At 35.8% G+C, this 19,274-nt stretch overlaps 1 protein-coding gene across 2 annotated transcripts; it reads left to right on the top strand.

The window, feature by feature from the left end:
- Positions 1-1,426: 1,426 nt before the first annotated feature.
- Positions 1,427-15,950, top strand: LOC135111570 (BTB/POZ domain-containing protein KCTD3-like). 2 transcript variants are annotated; one of them, XM_064025048.1, is made up of 15 exons: positions 1,427-1,583; positions 3,382-3,579; positions 4,650-4,765; positions 4,876-5,136; positions 6,560-6,742; positions 7,634-7,727; positions 8,265-8,279; positions 8,583-8,779; positions 8,947-9,150; positions 9,851-9,967; positions 11,950-12,089; positions 12,921-13,107; positions 13,647-13,743; positions 14,044-14,225; positions 14,834-15,950. In XM_064025048.1, exons 1-15 carry the CDS (start codon positions 1,522-1,524, stop codon positions 15,208-15,210), a joined length of 2,430 nt encoding a protein of 809 aa, XP_063881118.1. In that variant the 5' UTR covers positions 1,427-1,521; the 3' UTR covers positions 15,211-15,950. The 2 variants fall into 2 exon arrangements, with proteins under 2 accessions (XP_063881118.1, XP_063881209.1); XM_064025139.1 differs by lacking the exon at positions 8,265-8,279.
- Positions 15,951-19,274: the final 3,324 nt, after the last annotated feature.

The raw sequence follows: 19,274 nt of genomic DNA on the forward strand, positions 1-19,274 counted from the left end.
TTGCCTTGTCTTTCGTTGTACAGATGCTTATGCAGTGTGTGTGTGTGTGTGTGTGTGTGTGTGTGTGTGTTGCTTTGTCTTTCGTTGTACAGATTGTTATGCAGTGTGTGTGTGTGTGTGTGTGTGTGTTGCCTTATCTTCCGTTGTACAGATGGTGATGCAGAGTGTGTGTGTGTGTGTGTGTGTGTGTGTTGCCTTGTCTTTCGTTATACAGATGCTTATGCAGTGTGTGTGTGTGTGTGTGTGTGTGTGTGTGTGTGTGTGTGTGTGTGTGTGTGTGTGTGTGTGTGTTGCCTTGTCTTTCGTTGTACATATCCTTATGCAGTGTGTGTATGAGTGTATGTTTTTTGCCTTGTCTTTCGTTGTACATATGCTTATGCAGTGTGTGTGTGTGTGTGTGTGTGTGTGTTGCCTTGTCTTTCGTTGTACATATGCTTATGCAGTGTGTGTGTGTGTGTGTGTGTGTGTGTGTGTGTGTGTGTGTGTGTGTGTGTGTGTTGCCTTGTCTTTCGTTGTACATATGCTTATACAGTGTGTGTGTGTGTGTGTGTGTGTGTGTGTGTGTGTGTGTGTGTGTGTGTGTGTGTGTGTGTGTGTGTGTGTTGAAAATGTACGCGCGCGCGCGCGTACATTTTCAATCTGGCAACGTTGCAATCTGGCAACGTTACTGACGACTACGAGACTATGGGACGGGGACTCGGGTAGCGAACGGATTGGTCGCAGACAATTTTTTTTTTAAATGTTTTCAAGGTGTTTTTAGGTATTTTAAAATTGTTTTAAGTATTCTATGTTTGTAGAAAGAGGAAGAAACCTTAAATATAGTAGAACAGAAAAAAAAAAAAACTTAAATGAAGGTTTTAACGCAACAGTGCAAGCTTTAAAATAAGAGATTGTGTTTTTAAGGTTATTTTAAGTATTTTAGATTGCCAGGAGAAGAGAGGAAGCTTATAATACTACAATAAGGAAAAATGTTTTGGTGCTCTGTTATCGCTAGGTATACTCTTGTTTACTTGTTCCTTTCCTATCATAAAATATTTCGCAGGCAATGGAACATTAGTAATTTGTTAATAAAACTCCACAAGGATGTTGACAATCCGTAAAATACATAAATTTAAAACATTGTGGTTGAATTTTACACTTGCACAGGTAGTAAACTTTTGTTTAATTGTTCCATTTCTGTTCCATTTTGTTACATAGTCCACAGACAACGATGCAGTAGTAATTTGTCGATAAAATTTCATACATTCGATAAAATTTCATATAGTCAATAAAATTTCATACAGCAGTTGATTTCCATCGAAATTTTTATCAGGAGCAATTTGGACGGTGGGAGCGATGGACGGTGAAAGCAATTTTCCGTTGTGCCAAATCGCTCCCGGGTCCACATTATTCCCGGGAGAAATTTTGAGCCGGGAGCGATTTGGCACGACATCGTCCCGCCAGCAGCTGACGGATGTAAACACCAAACACAACATGGCGGGTGACGAGTGACGTGCAGCTGAGCAGACTTCAGATGCTGCAATGGCATCTTCATATTTTCCAGGCTCGGGAGATATTATTAACCTTAACGTTGGTGGACAAAGGTTGGTAATCATCCGGCACTAAATAAGTTTACCTACAGATCTTGTGAGGGATAGACTTCGTATTTACTGTTGTTAACGTAGCAGTAGAAAGCAAGCAGTTGACAATGTTGAATATCAGGGAGTAGCAGTTTCCAGTTTTGCTGTCTCCCCCCAGCCTCACAACAGTGGTTTTGACAGACCACAGGTTCACCATTATTCTATTACAATTTCAACTTATTTCTTAGCTTTTTGAGGCAAGATATTGAGGCAATGAGCGTATGTTGGATCATATAGCGCAATATTATGATTATAACAATATTATGATCACAGCAATATCAAGTAAATCTTACCGATAGCATCTCTTTATGTATTCTTTTGTCATCCCAGTAAATGAAATAAGTACACCCGTCTGACATTTTCGGATGAAACTACATTTTTCTGTTAGATTTTGGTATGCTTTGAATGAATTTAGTAACTGTTTCTACGGCAAATAATTTTTTTTTTAATACCACCATACACGCACACATAAACCAATGATTTATTATGAAAACAAGCAGGTATTCATCCAAAAAAAAAACACCCAAATCTACCAGAAAAAATGTAGTTTCATCTTCACACATGACAAAACAAAGCTTAATTAAACCTAACCTAACTAACCCTAACCTAATCTAACCTTAAACTAAACTTAATCAAACCCAACCTAACATAACTAAACCTAACCTAACTTAACTTATTGGTCCTCTGGTACTTCTCATCACTGGAGTCCTCAGTGGGAAGAACTGGAGGTGAAATTTCACCACAGCCACTTGATATTGTTGATGTGTGTAGCTCTGTTATTCGGGTCCACATAGTTGACAGAGTGGTTAACAGTTAGGTGTCAGTATCCTTCCTCCTGTAGACAACTGTTTGCTTTCCAGGAATCAGATGTAATAGTAGTGCCAGGGAGAATGTGGTCTTTTATTATGGCAAGGACCATTTTGTTGTCTTGCTGCGGAGCAGAAACTGTGAAGCACTCTCAAGTCTCTGACACACCCTGCCAAACATCCACAGTTCTTCCGCTAACCTACCCACACTATATTTTCTTCTTCAAACTTACTCTCTACTATTTCTATGATTTTTCCTTCACCTCCAGTTTATCGGTCCCTCTTGTAACACCACTCACAACACCTCTCTACAAAAACCAGTCATCCTAAATCTCCATTTCACTTATTTTCAGTCCACTCACTCTGAACGAAAACATACGAAAAGCATTCACATATGTAAGTGTGAATGATTTTCATGATTGTGAGTGATATACCTCAGTTCCTTGGTAATTAACAGTGTAAGGTCATGTATTTTATTTGTTTATTGATTTATTAACATTTATTTATTATCACTATTTTTTTTTACAAAGTCTTAGCCCAATACACTTATTGCATTTTACCTAATGCCTTCTCATGTCTTCTGTTATTGATTTTAGCTGCACCTAAATGATGATCAAAGGCAGTGGTTCTTAATCTTTTTTTGGCTATGACCCAAAATCCTGCCCTGATTGACCATGGTGACCCACATACCTTCATAAACCTAGGTATTTTATACACAGGATTAATACCTTGATAATGTTTTAAATAGGTATATTGGGGAAAAAATTGTGCACATATCCTTGGTGACCCATTGAAGTGGATTGGCAACCCAACTTTGGGTTGTGGCCCTTAAGTTAAGAACCACTGATCTAAGGTGTATTATCATGTGCAGCTTATTGAAATGTAGATATATCAAATGATGTTCTGCATGTGATAGTTTTACAGTATTTCTGATTTGTAATGTTTTGCTCTTTCAGGTTCAGTACATCACGACACACATTAACATGGGTCCCTGACACATTCTTCACTTCATTACTCTCGGGACGTATTTCAACTCTAAGAGATGAATCTGGTGCTATATTTATTGACCGGGATCCATCCCTCTTCAGTATCATTCTTAATTATCTTCGGACAAGAGATCTCAACATGGTAGTTGTGGACATCAATGCTTTGAGGTAATATAATTTATAGTGTGTTTTATTATAACCTAAATGTTGTAGTTTTATTACTAAAAATGACTTATTATTTTAATCCAACATAGCTTCAAAGAAATCAGATGTATGTGACATTTAGGTATATTTCAGTGAAGTGGTACTTCCTTTATTTACAAGATTTTTCTTGGAACATGAATATACTTTTTATTTGTTTACAAATATTATTGTTTTCTCATTTACTGTCTCTTACAAACCACTTGTAGAAGAGATCATGTGTTTTCATCTTGCATTGAAACTACATATATAGGATTTATTGTATATACAAAAGGTTATGTATCATCCATAATTCATTGTGCTAACTTTTTGTGTTAACTGTAATTTTCCCATGTAATTAGAACTATAAGTAGAGTGAATATATGTTTAGCAGTGTGGTAAAACTTTCATCATCTCTGGGACAATGTGCTGTCTGTATGAATACTGTGATGATCACCAAGATAATTAGTTGCATATATGTACTGTACAAGACTTCTCCTTAACATTTTTGTACCTGGTTTTCTCTTGGTATATCTACATTTACAATAGCTGACATTTGTTCCTGAGAGCTCTCACTAGGGGAAAGCATTGATAGTTGGCTCACTATAAGACGGGTGATGAAGATTTATCTGTTGCAAACCACATACCTCAGAGACTGGCAATTTATACCAGGTGGGAACATCATGGAGACATACATTATTGCTGAGGAAAGTGGATTGCTCACATCACTCTCTCTAGACTCATACTGGGAGTTGTTTTGTTCTTTGACCATTCTAGGGTGTTGATCAATATAGGAAAGTGTAGGGGAAGCATTAATCTATTACTTTTTACTCCCCATATTTTAAGTTGCACTAAACTATTTGTGGCTTGTTGATATTTGGAGTCAAGTTCTTTTTGTAGCTGGCATAGGCATATAGTACGTGTTTGAAGACTTGGCACCTAGTGGGTTAATTTCCCTTTAACCTCTCACTGCTTTTCCATTTCATAAGCTAGAACTATTCAAGGACAGGAGAAGTTTATGCCATACTTCCTAATATCAAACCTTGTCACTTTTTCAGGCATGAAGCAGAATTTTATGGCATAGCTCCTTTGGTGAAAAGATTAATGCTATGTCAAGACTTGCATCATTCATCTTGTGGAGATGTCTTGTTTTGTGGATATCTTTCACCTCCAAGTAAGTCAAAGTGTATAAATGTTGCATCTTATTATGAAAGATAGTAAGCAGAATGTTGGAAATATAGCATAATTTTGTTTAGCTCAAAATTATTGATTCACATTTTCCAGGCATTCCTATTCAAGAACCTCCACCAACATCAGCATCTGAGTCACGTCCATCAAATAGTGTGAGCAATACTACCAATGCCAGTGGCAGTACTAGCAGTGCCAACACCACCAGTACTGTTTCCTCAGTGGGAGGCATACGTGTACCTGAAGGTCTTGCTGCAAGTGGGGGAGTGCCAGGTGCTGTTGCTGTGCCCAGACCAGGACACTCACGAAACTCCTCTCTTGACATGCGTCACAACCCACCTCAACTTGTTGGTCAAGGTTTGTTTCAGTTACTGTTTATGATATAACGATCCAGTGTAGTGGATTAGAGATCTTATTAGTGATATGTATATGAGACTAGCCAAGGGCCCCATCCCATCAACCAGTGGCTTACTTCATGTGCTTCAAGTTACTCAATGTCCTGGCAGTGTGTATCCTCTTCATAGATCATGTTGTTTCTGCTTGGCTTGAAATACCTCTCTCTCTCTCTCTCTCTCTCTCTCTCTCTCTCTCTCTCTCTCTCTCTCTCTCTCTCTCTCTCTCTCTCTCTCTCTTTATTTTTGATGGGTATTCTTCAACTCATATGTAATTGCTAATGTATGATTCACACCATATTTGTGTAGTAGTTTGTCACATGGAAAATACATGTACATATGCAAGCATGAGTGCTGAACCACAGTGGAAACAATAAATAGTTAAAGGGCTATCATTATGAGAATTGCAAGACATGGATTCAAGATTTCCTGTGATTTTATAATGTTTCCAAGACTCTTGACTTTTTATTGGCTGCTTAATATTTAATTATTTAATGTTCTGAGTTTTTGTATTACCACTAGACAGCATGCCCCACTCTTTCACCTAAGATATAAGGAATAGATGAATGTGGAGTTGCTGGAAACAAGCTGTAAAACCAATACAGTTACAATGATGGCTAAATATGCAACTGTTGCTCATCCTCCAACAACCTTCACAAACTTATTGCTTTCTTTGGCAAATTTATGTTGGATAACAAATAAGTTTAGAGGATACAGTGAGGTAATTTATTTTGATGGTCTCTGATTATGAGAGTAAAATGTGAAAAGCAAGATCTGTCTTCTACTGTCACCTTTTATTTTAGACTTGACATCTTTTTTGCCATATGAGTAGTGGCATGAAACTGGCCACTCTGCTTTCCTCATTTCATCTTTCACTCATCCTTTTCAAGTACTGTATGATGTAACTACCATAGATGTTTGTATTTCAGAATTGTCAGCACTCAGCATTTCATTTGTACTTACAGAATTTGTCACATACTCTGTCATTACCCTTTCCCATTCCTTCTGTTCATACTGCAGGCGTATCTTGAATCAGACATAACTTATTCCCCACTTCTTAGAGTCCTAGATATTGAAATCAGTTAAATGCTACCAGTTGATTGAATTTGTGGATGAGCTGTCCTTCCCTTTATAATGCATGACAATTAGGTAATATAACTACAAAAGGCCATCCAAAATACTTATTTTTGTATACCAAAATATTAGAAATGGCTGGAATTTCTTAAGATTTTCGTGATATTTACAGTTATGTAAAACACTAGATTACCTGAAACTAGTTAGATCATATTTTGACAGCATGAATTGCTGTAATTTAGTATCTTATATTTTTTGAGGAATTTTAGAGAATAAAATTGCATCAAACTGAAAATATTGAATTTTTTATGTAGGTATTCACAGTGGTGTGTATCCAGGCCATATATCACGAAGCTCCAGTGATCTGCGGAGTCATGCAGCAAGAACACACTCCAGAACGCCCTCTATGGACCTGAGACACTCTAGAAATTCCTCGGCTGATCTTAATAAATTCTTCAAAAATGAAATCAATGTTCTGAATAATGTTGGACCACCTGGTATGTTACATTGTTTGCTGTGTTACTTTGTTTAGTGATGTATTTTGTACTGTGAGCATAATCTAGGTTGATGCCTAATCCTAGGACCTCTGTCAAGGCAGGTAAGTAAGGTATTTCAGAATAAATACGATACAGTAGGATCTCATAGTGACTTTCGTAGACATATTTGATATTATGTTGTTCAATGCATGTGACCAATGGGAATTAGTTTATATGGTAGATGCTTCCATTATTGAGATGGTTATTTTTATGTCCAAAACAAGCCACCCGTGTGGAATGTGAAATGGGCTGTGGTATTTGTGCTTGTGGATAGATGATGAAGCTAGTCATTGTTTTAGCTTGTTTGAATTTTATTTTTGCCATAATTGCAAAAGTTATATAACTGATTATTAGTCAGAAAATATACTGTTCTCATTTACTGTCAATTTTTTTTTATAAGAAAATGGATTATTAATGCAGTACTTACCCACTTAAATGTTTGTATGATGATTGGGACTCATTGTATTTTGAATGTGGATTCTAATCTGAGGATACTTCTAGTAAGAAATATTGTTACAAAGTTGCTGTATAATAATAATAATGAAAGAAAAAAAAGGAAAACCCTTCCTTACTCACTGTTTACTGTGATAAGGTGTGTTACAGAAAACAATGAAAAGTACTGTCAGATATTTCATTGAAAGTACTACTTATTCTAATTTAAATTATATATATATATATATATATATATATATATATATATATATATATATATATATATATATATATATATATATATATATATATATATATATATATATATATATATATATATATATATATATATATATATTATTTTTTTTTTCCAAATAAGTTGGAAATAATAAAAAAGTATTGTTTACCATGATTTTTCAGGTTCAGCTTGGGTTGATCCCCTGCGTGTTCGAATGGTCAAGGCGCATCATAATTGGATTTTAGTGGCTTATGCTCACTTTGTCACATGTTACAGGTAGGTCATATTTAGTAATCAGTTTTTACAGATTTTCATATTTTTGGTCATGTTTCCCGAAGGATAGATTGCATTTAATGTGAAATGAAAGATTCTGAGCAATCTGAAATAGACAAGAGATATTCATAAATAAAGGTACAAAGTTTCTGAGCAACCTAAAATAGACAAGAGATATTTATAAATAAAGGTACAGAGATAGGAGCTCTTGATTGTAGCCCAGGTCCAGTATACTACAGATAAGTAAATGATGGTGATTGTGGTGCTTGTGGTTGTGGTGCAGGATTCTGGAAATGAGGAAAAAAAAATGTATTAGTTGCTTGTTTGTGATTTATCTTGGATTTTAGAAACATCCCTTATATTGTGTCATAACTTTTGGTATTTGACATCTACTATACCTTGTCTTAATCTACTGCATCTGATATTTCTTGTACTTTGTTGAATTTAAAGTCTTTCATATGTGATTTTTTTTAATGCAAGATAATGATTAATTATGTGTTGATTAGCATATACTCTTCTGTTACATGCTTCTATTAAAAGTGCTGTGAATCGTTGGTAAGTAGATGTTCTGTGGTCATGGTTCTGATATCCTGTGCTAATAAGCCATTAGTTTCCTTGATGTTTTTTTTCATGAGTCAACAGTATGCTTTCTTTATTTTATATTTTAATATTCATGTGAAAATACTACCAATGTGGGTCTCACAACTGAAATATTTAATATATTGTCTTTTTTTCGAAATGCACACATTTCTAAATTTTTTGTCTGTTTGTGTTGCAATACCATGCTATATTTGGGGATTTATGTTTCTTCTTGAAAGTAACTGATGAGTATTATTTTTTCTTTCAATTCTTCCATAGGAATAAAGACAGCACAGGGTGGCAACTGGCATTCACCTCTCCATATATTGACCAACTCATTGAAAGAGTTGCCCTCAATGCTAAGCTTTCCCCACCAAGTCAGGGTGGAGAAGCAGGCCAGAAGATGCTGGCGATTTCTTATTCTTCCCACATTCGACTCTGGGGTATTGCTGAGGATGGCAGTAAAAATGATATTGGTGAATATTATAAGATATGCCTGATGTAATCGATTTATTGTGTGGGAGTTTTTTTATGCTACATTAATTACATGAGTATTGAACATTGTACAAATATTATTTTTGGACATTGAATAATCATTTAACATTTAATTATTAAAGCTGAAAGTCTGACTTCTTTCTTTCAGGAACATTTAATCTTAAGGTCTCAGTGGAATATCTCTTCTTTATTGGATCTCAGTTAGTAGCTCTCTCTTCTGTTGGTAAAATTGGTGTGTGGCATGCCATGACTCAGCACTGGCAGATCCAGGATGTGCTCCCCATTGCATCTTTTGACACTGCTGGCTCTTTCCTGCTTCTTGGGTGCACCAATGGTTCCATATACTATATTGGTAAGTAGAGGTCCTAATGGATTTTCTGTGTAGATTATATTTGAAAATTTAAGCCTAGCTGTCACACAAAAGTGAATAATTAAGCCTCCATTAGCATTTTAGTTTAATATAATTTTTTTAATGTCATGTAACTAACCCATAAATGTTGGCAGAAGAGTTTCTGGTGATGATGAGAGAGAACAGTATAACACTACTAGGCTCCTAATAACTAACTCTTCATCCATAACTAACCTCCATCCATTGTACTGTCATCTTCCATTCCTGCACCACCACTTGCTTCTCCCACTTGTTCATTGGTCAGTTTTGACGATACATGGCAATAGTGAAACAGCCAATAGATATTGAACATGCTGGTATTATTTATAAACAGCTGGCCAATGTGAGGCAGTGCATGTGTGACTTGAATGCTTTCAGTGACACCATCGTGATGGGTGCCAACAAACACTCGATACTGAAGACTGCATGTAACATGTGGGCTGTATTTAGAAGAAAATATATAAAAGTGTGTGTGTGTGTGTGTGTGTGTGTGAGACTGAAATCATTGGGCATTGCAAATTTTTTGGCTTTTATTTATATATTGAGTAGTATTTTTATTGTTGATAATGGTATTTTCTTCGCTTTCATATATTACAAGTCACAATATTAGTGACTAAAAGACTGGATGAGAAAGAAGTGAATGAATACAATTGTATTTTTGCAGATATGCAGAAGTTTCCACTGAGAATGAAGGACAATGATTTACTTGTTACTGAGCTCTACCATGATCCATCAAATGACATCATCACTGCTATTTCAGTGTATCTCACACCAAAAACAAGTAAGATATTTAATTATTGCTGTATGTTTATTATTATTTGTGTATTTTTTTATTTAAGAGCTTAGACATTATTATTTTTTTCAATGTAAGAGGCACAAAACTCCTAACCAAAGTCTGAAATAATGTTTGTGAATATGAATATGATTATTGTTGTATTTTATCCCTTTTATTGGGAATATCAGCCAGGTGCAAAGGTGGATAGGTGGTTACATAAATATTACAGAAATATATAAATAAAAAATCAAGTAACCTAGTGGCTCATAGTTCTTGTAAAAGCAGAAGAGCTGGACATGTTAAGGGTTTTCTATAAACATGGTATAAATTTACCTTCTTATTTATTATAAAGTTGAAGCTGAATGAATCAATTATATGCTCCTCTGCTTGCATTTTATGAAGAAGCTGTGAACATTTGGTAATCAAGACACCTCACTTGCAGTACTTAAGGATATGATGTGGAAATTAAGTTTTTGTATGTTTGATGTTCTTTTTTATCATGTTTACATAGATGTTTTTACTACAGGCTATGCAAATTTTCTGCATAGTAAGGAAACAAATTTTTGCAGGTGGACATTGGAGGACAGGTAGATAACGGTGACCACTGTGAAATTAGATACAAATCAAAGTGGGAGAGAGTCTCTAAAAGCAAAAACACTAGTCTGTTCAGAGCATGAAGTCTGTTCAAGGTGTGGCAGATTCTGGAATTCCCATGAGTCCGCTCTGCCAGTTCCTCTGCCAGTTATCGCATTAACAGTCTGTCTCCCTTCCTTCGCACCTGTTTATCTCTCTCTCTCTCTCTCTCTCTCTCTCTCTCTCTCTCTCTCTCTCTCTCTCTCTCTCTCTCTCTCTCTCTCTCTCTCTCTCTCTCTCTCTCTCTCTCTCTCTCTCCCCTACGTGGGAGTGCTAATCCCTTTTAATGGTACCCCACCACCACCACCACCACCACCACCACCACCACTACCAGGACAATGTGGTAACATGGGAAAAAATATTTGCCATGTCATAGAATTTATACAAATCATAGTAATAATCCTAAACATCAACACTCATTGTACTATATACTTTCCTTTACTGTATACAGAACACATAAAATATAATTTTCAAAACAGCACACGGATGGGAAACAAAAGAGAGAGGCCCATGTACGAAGGTTGATTTGGCAACATGGCTAGAGGTAAACCACCATACTTGCCCCATCTTGAACAGACTTCTTGCTCTGAACAGACAATAGTAAAATTCCTGACATTAGGAGAGCAGATTTTGAGGGATTAAGAAGGTACCTCTAAGGAGTTGACTGACAGTGGACAGAGGGGGAGGTGAGATCCAGAACAGAGGTGAGGGAGATGAGGCAAGGTGGGAGAGGTGAAGTGAGGTGTAAGGGTGGAGAGCAGGAGGAGGTGAGAAATGAGTGAATGAGTAGCAGGAGTGAGAGAGGAGGAGATATACTGAGGTGTGAGTTTTGGGTTGGCAGGTCAGGTCATGCTGAGATGAGTGAGATGAGGTTGAGGCTGATGGAAGATGGAGTGGAGACAATGGAGGGGGGTGGGATGGGGGGATTAGGGGGAGTAAATGTTGATGAGTTGTATACATATTTTGTTGATAGATTATATACAGGCCAATTAGTAAGCATTCCTTATAGGACAATAAGATTACAGAAGAATGACCATAAATTTAACATTGATTCCTTACACCTTTTATTCTATGAATGCTTGATTTTCAGATCTTTAATTATTTAGGCACATATATCCATTGATGTATAGAGTGTAATATAGCATCTTCCTGTACTGGTATATCATCAGTCATTTATTAGTCATTCATGAGAGAGAGAGAAAGATGAGGATAAGGAGGAAGGTGGTTTTCTTTCATTACTTGTGTTTTGTGCATGGCAAAAGATAAGTAGTATGTTATTGGATTATATTGTAGAAATGTACATATATTGTTATCTGTACTAATGTTGAAGGTGATTTTATTTGTTTTGCTTTCAGATGTTTGTGGAAATTGGATTGAGATAGCCTATGGCACCAGTTCTGGGACTGTGCGGGTTATAGTGCAGCATCCAGAGACAGTTGGACATGGGCCTCAGCTCTTCCAGACTTTTACAGTCCATCGATTTCCTGTTACCAAGGTTGTGTCTAATTTGCATGGCATAGAGTTTCACATTTAATATTTTTCTAGTAGAAAATAGGAACATCATTTTCTATTGTTGAATTTCCTAGTGCCAGAGATGCTTAAAAAAAGTGTTGTCTTGTATGCCTGATTAATTACAAGCATACACCTAATGATAGAGAAAGTGTCCTGATTCTAGACATTTATTTAAATTTCTGCATATGAATCTATAAAAAATTGTAGATTGTAATGTCAGATTGTTCGATTAAGTTTTATGTTTATGTGGATGTTGTAAGAGAGGTGAGTGTGAGAATGTTACTTAGAGGTTTGAAACTGATGGATGTTAATAGTAGAGAATAGATTCTTATCAGCTGCTGTTTGTGGTTGATAATGACTGTGCTGGTAGCTAACTCAGGAAGTGATTGAGACAGTTGATAACGGGGTTCCGGAAAGGTGTGTGAAATGAGTGAATTGAGAGAGCTTGAGGTGAAGAATAAATTAGTTATCTTAGCAACAACTGATGGTCAGTAGTAGGTTGGACAGAGACACTATACTGTCCCAGAACCAAGATGCAGCAGTATCTTATGACCAAAGGCAACGATTTTTACACTAGCTATGTTTTTGCATTAAGAAAATGTATCACAAATTTGTGATTCCAAGTTCAATGTGAGTTTAAACGGAAGTGCAAAACTTGAGTATCTTATGTGACTGAGATCAGAAGTGTTTCTTTTGATTAAGGCTGTAAAGTTTCTACTTATTTGCTATTTTCTAGTCTCCATGAAAATTAAAATTAACAGTAACTGTATTAAAGACAGAAGTATGAACTTACTGTCATTGCTTCCTTTTGCAGGTAACACTATCAGAGAAGTTGCTGATCAGTGTGTGCAGTGAGTACAATCACGTCCGCACGTGGTCAGTCACTCGATTCAGAGGAATGATATCAACACAGCCAGGATCAACTCCACTGTCATCATACAAAATACTTACAATTGATGAAGTTGACCCAAATATTTATTATGCTATTGCTAATGACTGTGGTAAGTGTTCTAGCCAGTACTTTAAGTTAGTAAGTAGTAGGAATATATGACTTAAATCTTGCAATGTTTTGTGCATGTACAGTGTAGCAAAGGTATGATAATGAAAGCTTTATGTATATGTAAATCAAACAAAATTTCAGGTCTTCAAATCCTTCTTTTTTATTTTATCCTCATAGATCATATTGATCTTGCTGAAATTTCTGTACAAACATGAGTGAATTTGATTTCTAATTCAGTCTGGAATTTATTTGTCTTGTTCTTTTATTACATGAAAATTGCTTATGTACAAGACACACATCCATATTTTATTCTGTCTTTCTAGGTAAAGTTTGTAGACCAACTCCAAAATAGCACAAATATGACTGGGTTTTATTAAGTGTCTGTTTTTGTCATTGAACCATAAAAAATTTGCTTGAATTTAATACTTTTCATTACTAAATTCATGATATTGTTAAGATTCAAACTTCATTAAAAGTATATGAGCTTGAGATTAATTTTACTTGTAAGAGTGAATATTTACAGATGTAATTGTCTTTCAGGTCCTTATGGAGAGCAGGATGATGAACAAGTATTTATTCAAAAAGTAGTACCAGAAACAGATCAATTGTTTGTACGACTTGCTAGTAATGGCAGGAGGTAAGTCTGTACCTAATTACACTTTTCATTCATTCTTCATAGCTGACGCTTGATTATGTTTTCAAACTGGCACCACAAAACTGAGTTGCTGCTGCACTAACAAGAAATAATTAAAATATTATTTACCTTAATTTAAACTGTAAATTTACCAAAGAAGATAAGAATCCATTTTTTTTGTCTGTTGATCAGTATTAGGCAGCTTTTAAATCTTCAGAAAAAATCATCTGGTCTTCCTGGTGAGTTTGTGTGAGGAAAGTGAGTAATCATAGTGTGGTTAAAGAAGTTTTATTGTTTTTACAGAGTGTGTGTTATCAAATCTGTAGATTCCACAACAATTAGTGGGTTCTGTGTACATGAATGTGAGGGAAGCAGTCGTATGGGGTCAAGGCCAAGGCGCTACATATTTACAGGTCATTCCAATGGTGCCATCCAAATGTGGGACTTAACAACTGCCCTTGAACTAAGTAATAAGGGTGAATCAGGTAAGTTGAGCTTTGCTAGTGATGAAGAATTAAGTTTACTGTATTCAGTCATGCCATTCATAACCTGGTTGACGTTAACATGGGTTCTTGTAATACTGCATGGTCTAGAATATCTAAGGAGTCCCACAGTGTGCCTCAGATTTCTCTTAATGTGACTGTGTGAACTTAAGCTGTAAAAAAAAAGAGTTCAAGAGTATATTCCTGACTCCTACTTATTACCACAGAAGAAATTTAAAACATCAATCATCATTATTGTTGTTGTTGTTGTTGTTGTTGTTGTTGTTGTTGTTGTTGTTGTTGTTATTATTATTGTTATTATTTTAAAGGTTTATGTTTCAGGTTTTGAACAATAAAAACTGCATTCCATATAATGGATATTAATTTCAGAGATACAATTTTAATACATTTTTAAACATAATTGTGTATTATTTTTTTTATATATACCTTTTCATTTGGAATCTTTTACTTTAAGCCAAGTACTGGTATGCAACAACATAAAAAAATAATGTTTTAATACATTCTTTCTTCCAGTCTTTAATATAGAATTTTTGTGTGAATCACGTGCAGTATATAGGTAGATGTACTGATGTTTATTGGCTCCTAACCAGGTGTACTGATCAATGGTGGCCCTGAGCCATCAGAACTTCTGCGGCTCCTGGATGTGTGTGATCTGAGCAATTCATACTGTACCACGCCTTGTTTGTCACCATCGCCTCTCACACCAGCCAATGTTCCACCACCTCATCAGCGTCCTTTCCCAAATGCCAGTTACCTTCATTATGGATTGAACTCTTATCTACATCAGCCAAACAGTAGCTATGTGGTCAGTCCGTCCACTAGCGGAGGGGCACAGGCACAGCCCCACCCAGGCCCTTTGTTGAAACCAGCCAATGTGGCTTTCCTTTCACATAATCAAGCCTCTTCTAGTAGAAATAATCTTCCAGGTGCTTCCAATGATGATGAAGATGAAGGAACAGCATGTTGATGGTTTTCTAAAGCTATGGTTGCCAGAGTTGCTCAGAATGTAGTTAGGTGATTGCCATAAATCATCTCTTTTTATTATTAAGATTTGTGTCAGGAAATTTTCAAGTGAAAATGTTCTTTTACATATTTTATTCCAGATAAATCATTTTAGCATAGTTTAAACTGATATTTGTGAGTTAAGAGTTGTGTAACATTTTTAATTTGCCTTACAGTGAAATTCATTATTTTTTGCTTACAATTGTACATTTTTCAGGTGTGTATTGTATAGAATCTCGTTTATAAAAGTAACATTTTTCACATGACTGGTCATCTCACATATTCGGTGGTACTATCAGAAATTTTATACACATATATAAGCTGTTGAGCCTTGCTTTTTTGCAACTGTTACATTCCAGAAAGGAGTTGTGAATAGCAATTCACAAATGGTGAAGTTACTTTTGAATTTTAAAAAATTTGGTTATGTACCAGAATGCTCCCACTCTATATGTATTTCCTGTCAACACATACAGACTTTATCACTGAGACTGGCAGAATCCTTGACATTGCAATAAATCTTTTTCTCCACTTTATAGATAGAATATTCAGTAGATTAATTGATAACTTTTTGGTGGTTCCAGTAATTATATTTTGTGCCATGATGAGCACAAAAATTTTCTTGGTTGCTGGAGTATCAAATGAGCAAGATGAAGATCATTTAGGAAGCGTGATAGAACTAGAAACATAAAAAAAAAAAAAAAGAAATGCGTCGTGTGGTAGTTTTCCTGTAAACAGAGTGTAAAGGCTTTATAGTTAGCTCAACAGAGTGTTGGATGGAAAGACTCAGGCAAGGGCTTGGAAGTACCACTTCATGAAGTGACAGGAGACCAGCTTCATCCCATATATATCAGTCCTTACTGTTATTGATAAAGATTGCAATATTCTACCCAGTTGCATATAGGCAGGCTTTGTGAAGAGTCAGTTCAAGAATGTCAAGGAACAATGCTATACTCATATATATATATATATATATATATATATATATATATATATATATATATATATATATATATATATATATATATATATATATATATATATATATATATATATATGGTTGAAAGAAATTGCAAGTTCCACATTCTGTGTTTTCCTAAGAACTTTCTCTTTATTCCTTAAAAATTACCCAATTATCTTTTGTGTATTGTGTGATGACATCTTTATAGTGTGTCATCTCTTCCATATTGTGATTTTGAGTCAGTGACCCTTCTTCAGTGGCTACGGTGGGATGCTTCACTCTTGAGGTTTGGGGAGAGAATGAGTAGCTAGTCAGAGTAGGTGGTATTTAAGGCCGTCCACTGCCTCCTGCACACAGTGAAAGCATTGAATCATGCAAATAGGAAATACAAAAACAGGAATAAAAGGAGACTTCTCTGTTGTACCTATCCCTTGAGAAAAGTTCATTGGCATATATATATATATATATATATATATATATATATATATATATATATATATATATATATATATATATATATATATATATATATATATATATAAATGCTTCCACTTATATCAAATAATACCACACAACTAGCTTTACTGATATTAGTGGGTATTTATTGTAGTGGCAGTCTGATCAAAAAAGTTTCATCAGACTTTGTTAAATTTTCTGAGTTCTGAAAATTTTACCATTTTACTAATGTTACTCACAATGAATTTAGTATACATATCAGAAATTCAAGACAAGCCTTTTTTTACAACTGGTAAACTGGCTTACTACAGCAACAAAATATCTTTTTCTTCAATCAATTCTCATTGACTTTTCTGATAGTTTTTGCATTTTTACTGTATTTCTTTATTCATAAGGCCTGTAAATATTCAATAATGACAAATATCAAACTAGAAGGAATGCATATTAGTGGGAATTTTATTTTTCATAGTGCCAAATCACACACACACACACACACACACACACACACACACACACACACACACACACACACACACACACACACACACACACACACACACACACACACACACACACACACACACACACACACACACACACACACACACACACACACACTTTTTTTCTGTTATGGAATGACTCTGGTGCAAGAAAGAGCATTTGTGTGTGATAGAGGTGGATGGAGAGTGATAAGGTGAGTGGATGAAAATGACGCAGTCTTGTTGACCTCTGGGAAGGGGGTGTGGGTGCACTTGATGGGGCCCATTGGCATTTGAATACAGTTAGGGTGCAGCTCATTCCATAAGAAGTAACCTGCATAGGGAATGGTTTCATTACGAAGGAGCAAGAGTAAATCAATATATGATGTTGGGGTTTGCTATGGATGTATGTAGCTAGCTGTGTTATGCCTAAGCTTCTGGAGGATAGTTCGGTGGTCCACAAGATTATACTTTTCCTCCAAGGGTTGATAGGGCTAAGAGTGTGAATGGTGTTTGTGTGTGAGTGTGTGGTGCTTTGTCTGGACTATCCTGTGGGATTGTTGGCCTGATATAGATAAATAGATAATTAGTTAGAAAAGATAAAAAGAGTGAAAAGAAAAAGTAAAGGCTGAAATGTAGAAGATAAAGAGAAGTGTGGACACACACACACACACACACACACACACACACACACACACACACACACACACACACACACACACACACACACACACACACACATGAAATGCATTTGTAGCTTTCCAGTCTTACTGTGTTGCAAGGTCACAATTGATTATGGGATTTTTGTGGCAAAGAATATAATGAGAAGGATCTTTAGTGTTAGTAATCAGGATTGGATAAGAAAGAGGTTCAGGCCTGATAACCTAAAATGGAGATATCAAGAAATTGGCTCTCAAATAGGATGGTGGATGACTGAAACAGTCAGTTGTAAATTATTCTGTGCAGTCATTAGGTAGCTTTAAAACAATATTAGATGCATTTAGGGGCAGGGATGATAGGTGCACATAAGTATATATATATATATATATATATATATATATATATATATATATATATATATATATATATATATATATATATATATATATATATATATATATATATATATATATTATATAAGAATTGCCATGTGTAGGTCTACTGGCTTCTTGCAGCTTCCCTAAGGATCTTATATCCCTATGTTCTGACTCCTAGACTGATGCCCTGTATCACTTTACTGCTGGTGAAGAAGGGTTAGACCATGAAAGCAAACAAATTTGATATTGTCTCAATCCAGGATATCTGGTGTATTAACCAAGTGTGCTAATCTTTACAACACTGGACTGAAGAGAAATAAAGCAGAACATGAATAATCAAGCAATGTAAATGAGAATAAGAAGAGAAGAAGAAAATAATTTTGAGAAGGATTGAGTTGTTTTCATTTTTTGCATATGTTAGTTTAGTAATATTTTACAAGGCTAAGAAAAGTAAACTTAAGTATGTATGAAGGGAGTGTTCCACATCTGTGTGTGTCCTTCAAATGAGAACAGGCTAAAGCTGACTCATGTCATTATGTACTCTTTCAGTGGACAGGATTCATTCCATCTTCACACCTCAGCTGGTCTACATGGCTGTTGAGGTGTCTGTTCTCCATTGCGCATGCGTTAATTGCACAGTGACAACCTATGAGCTCAGATAGACTGCTGTTTTCCACAGATTTCTTTGGCATATATATATATATATATATATAGCACACACACACACACACACACACACACACACACACACACACACACACACACACACACACACACACACACACACACACACACACACACACACCGTGTAGTGTAGTGGTTAGTATGTTTGGCTCACAACCAAGAAGGCCCAGGTTCAAATCCCGGGTGTGGCAAGGCAAATGGGCGAGTCTCTTAATGTGTAGCCCCTGTTCATCTAGCAGCAAATAGGTATGGGATGTAACCCAAGGGGTTGTGACCTCACTGTCCTGGTCTGTGGTGTATGAGTGAGTGGTCTCAGTCCTACCCAAAGATTGGTCACTATGAGCTCTGAGCCCTTTCCGTAGGGTAACAGCTGGCTGGGTGACCAGCAAATGACCGTAGGTGATTGACACACACA

The sequence above is a fragment of the Scylla paramamosain genome, chromosome 1, assembly GCF_035594125.1.
Source record: "Scylla paramamosain isolate STU-SP2022 chromosome 1, ASM3559412v1, whole genome shotgun sequence".
Classification (NCBI taxonomy): domain Eukaryota; kingdom Metazoa; phylum Arthropoda; class Malacostraca; order Decapoda; family Portunidae; genus Scylla; species Scylla paramamosain.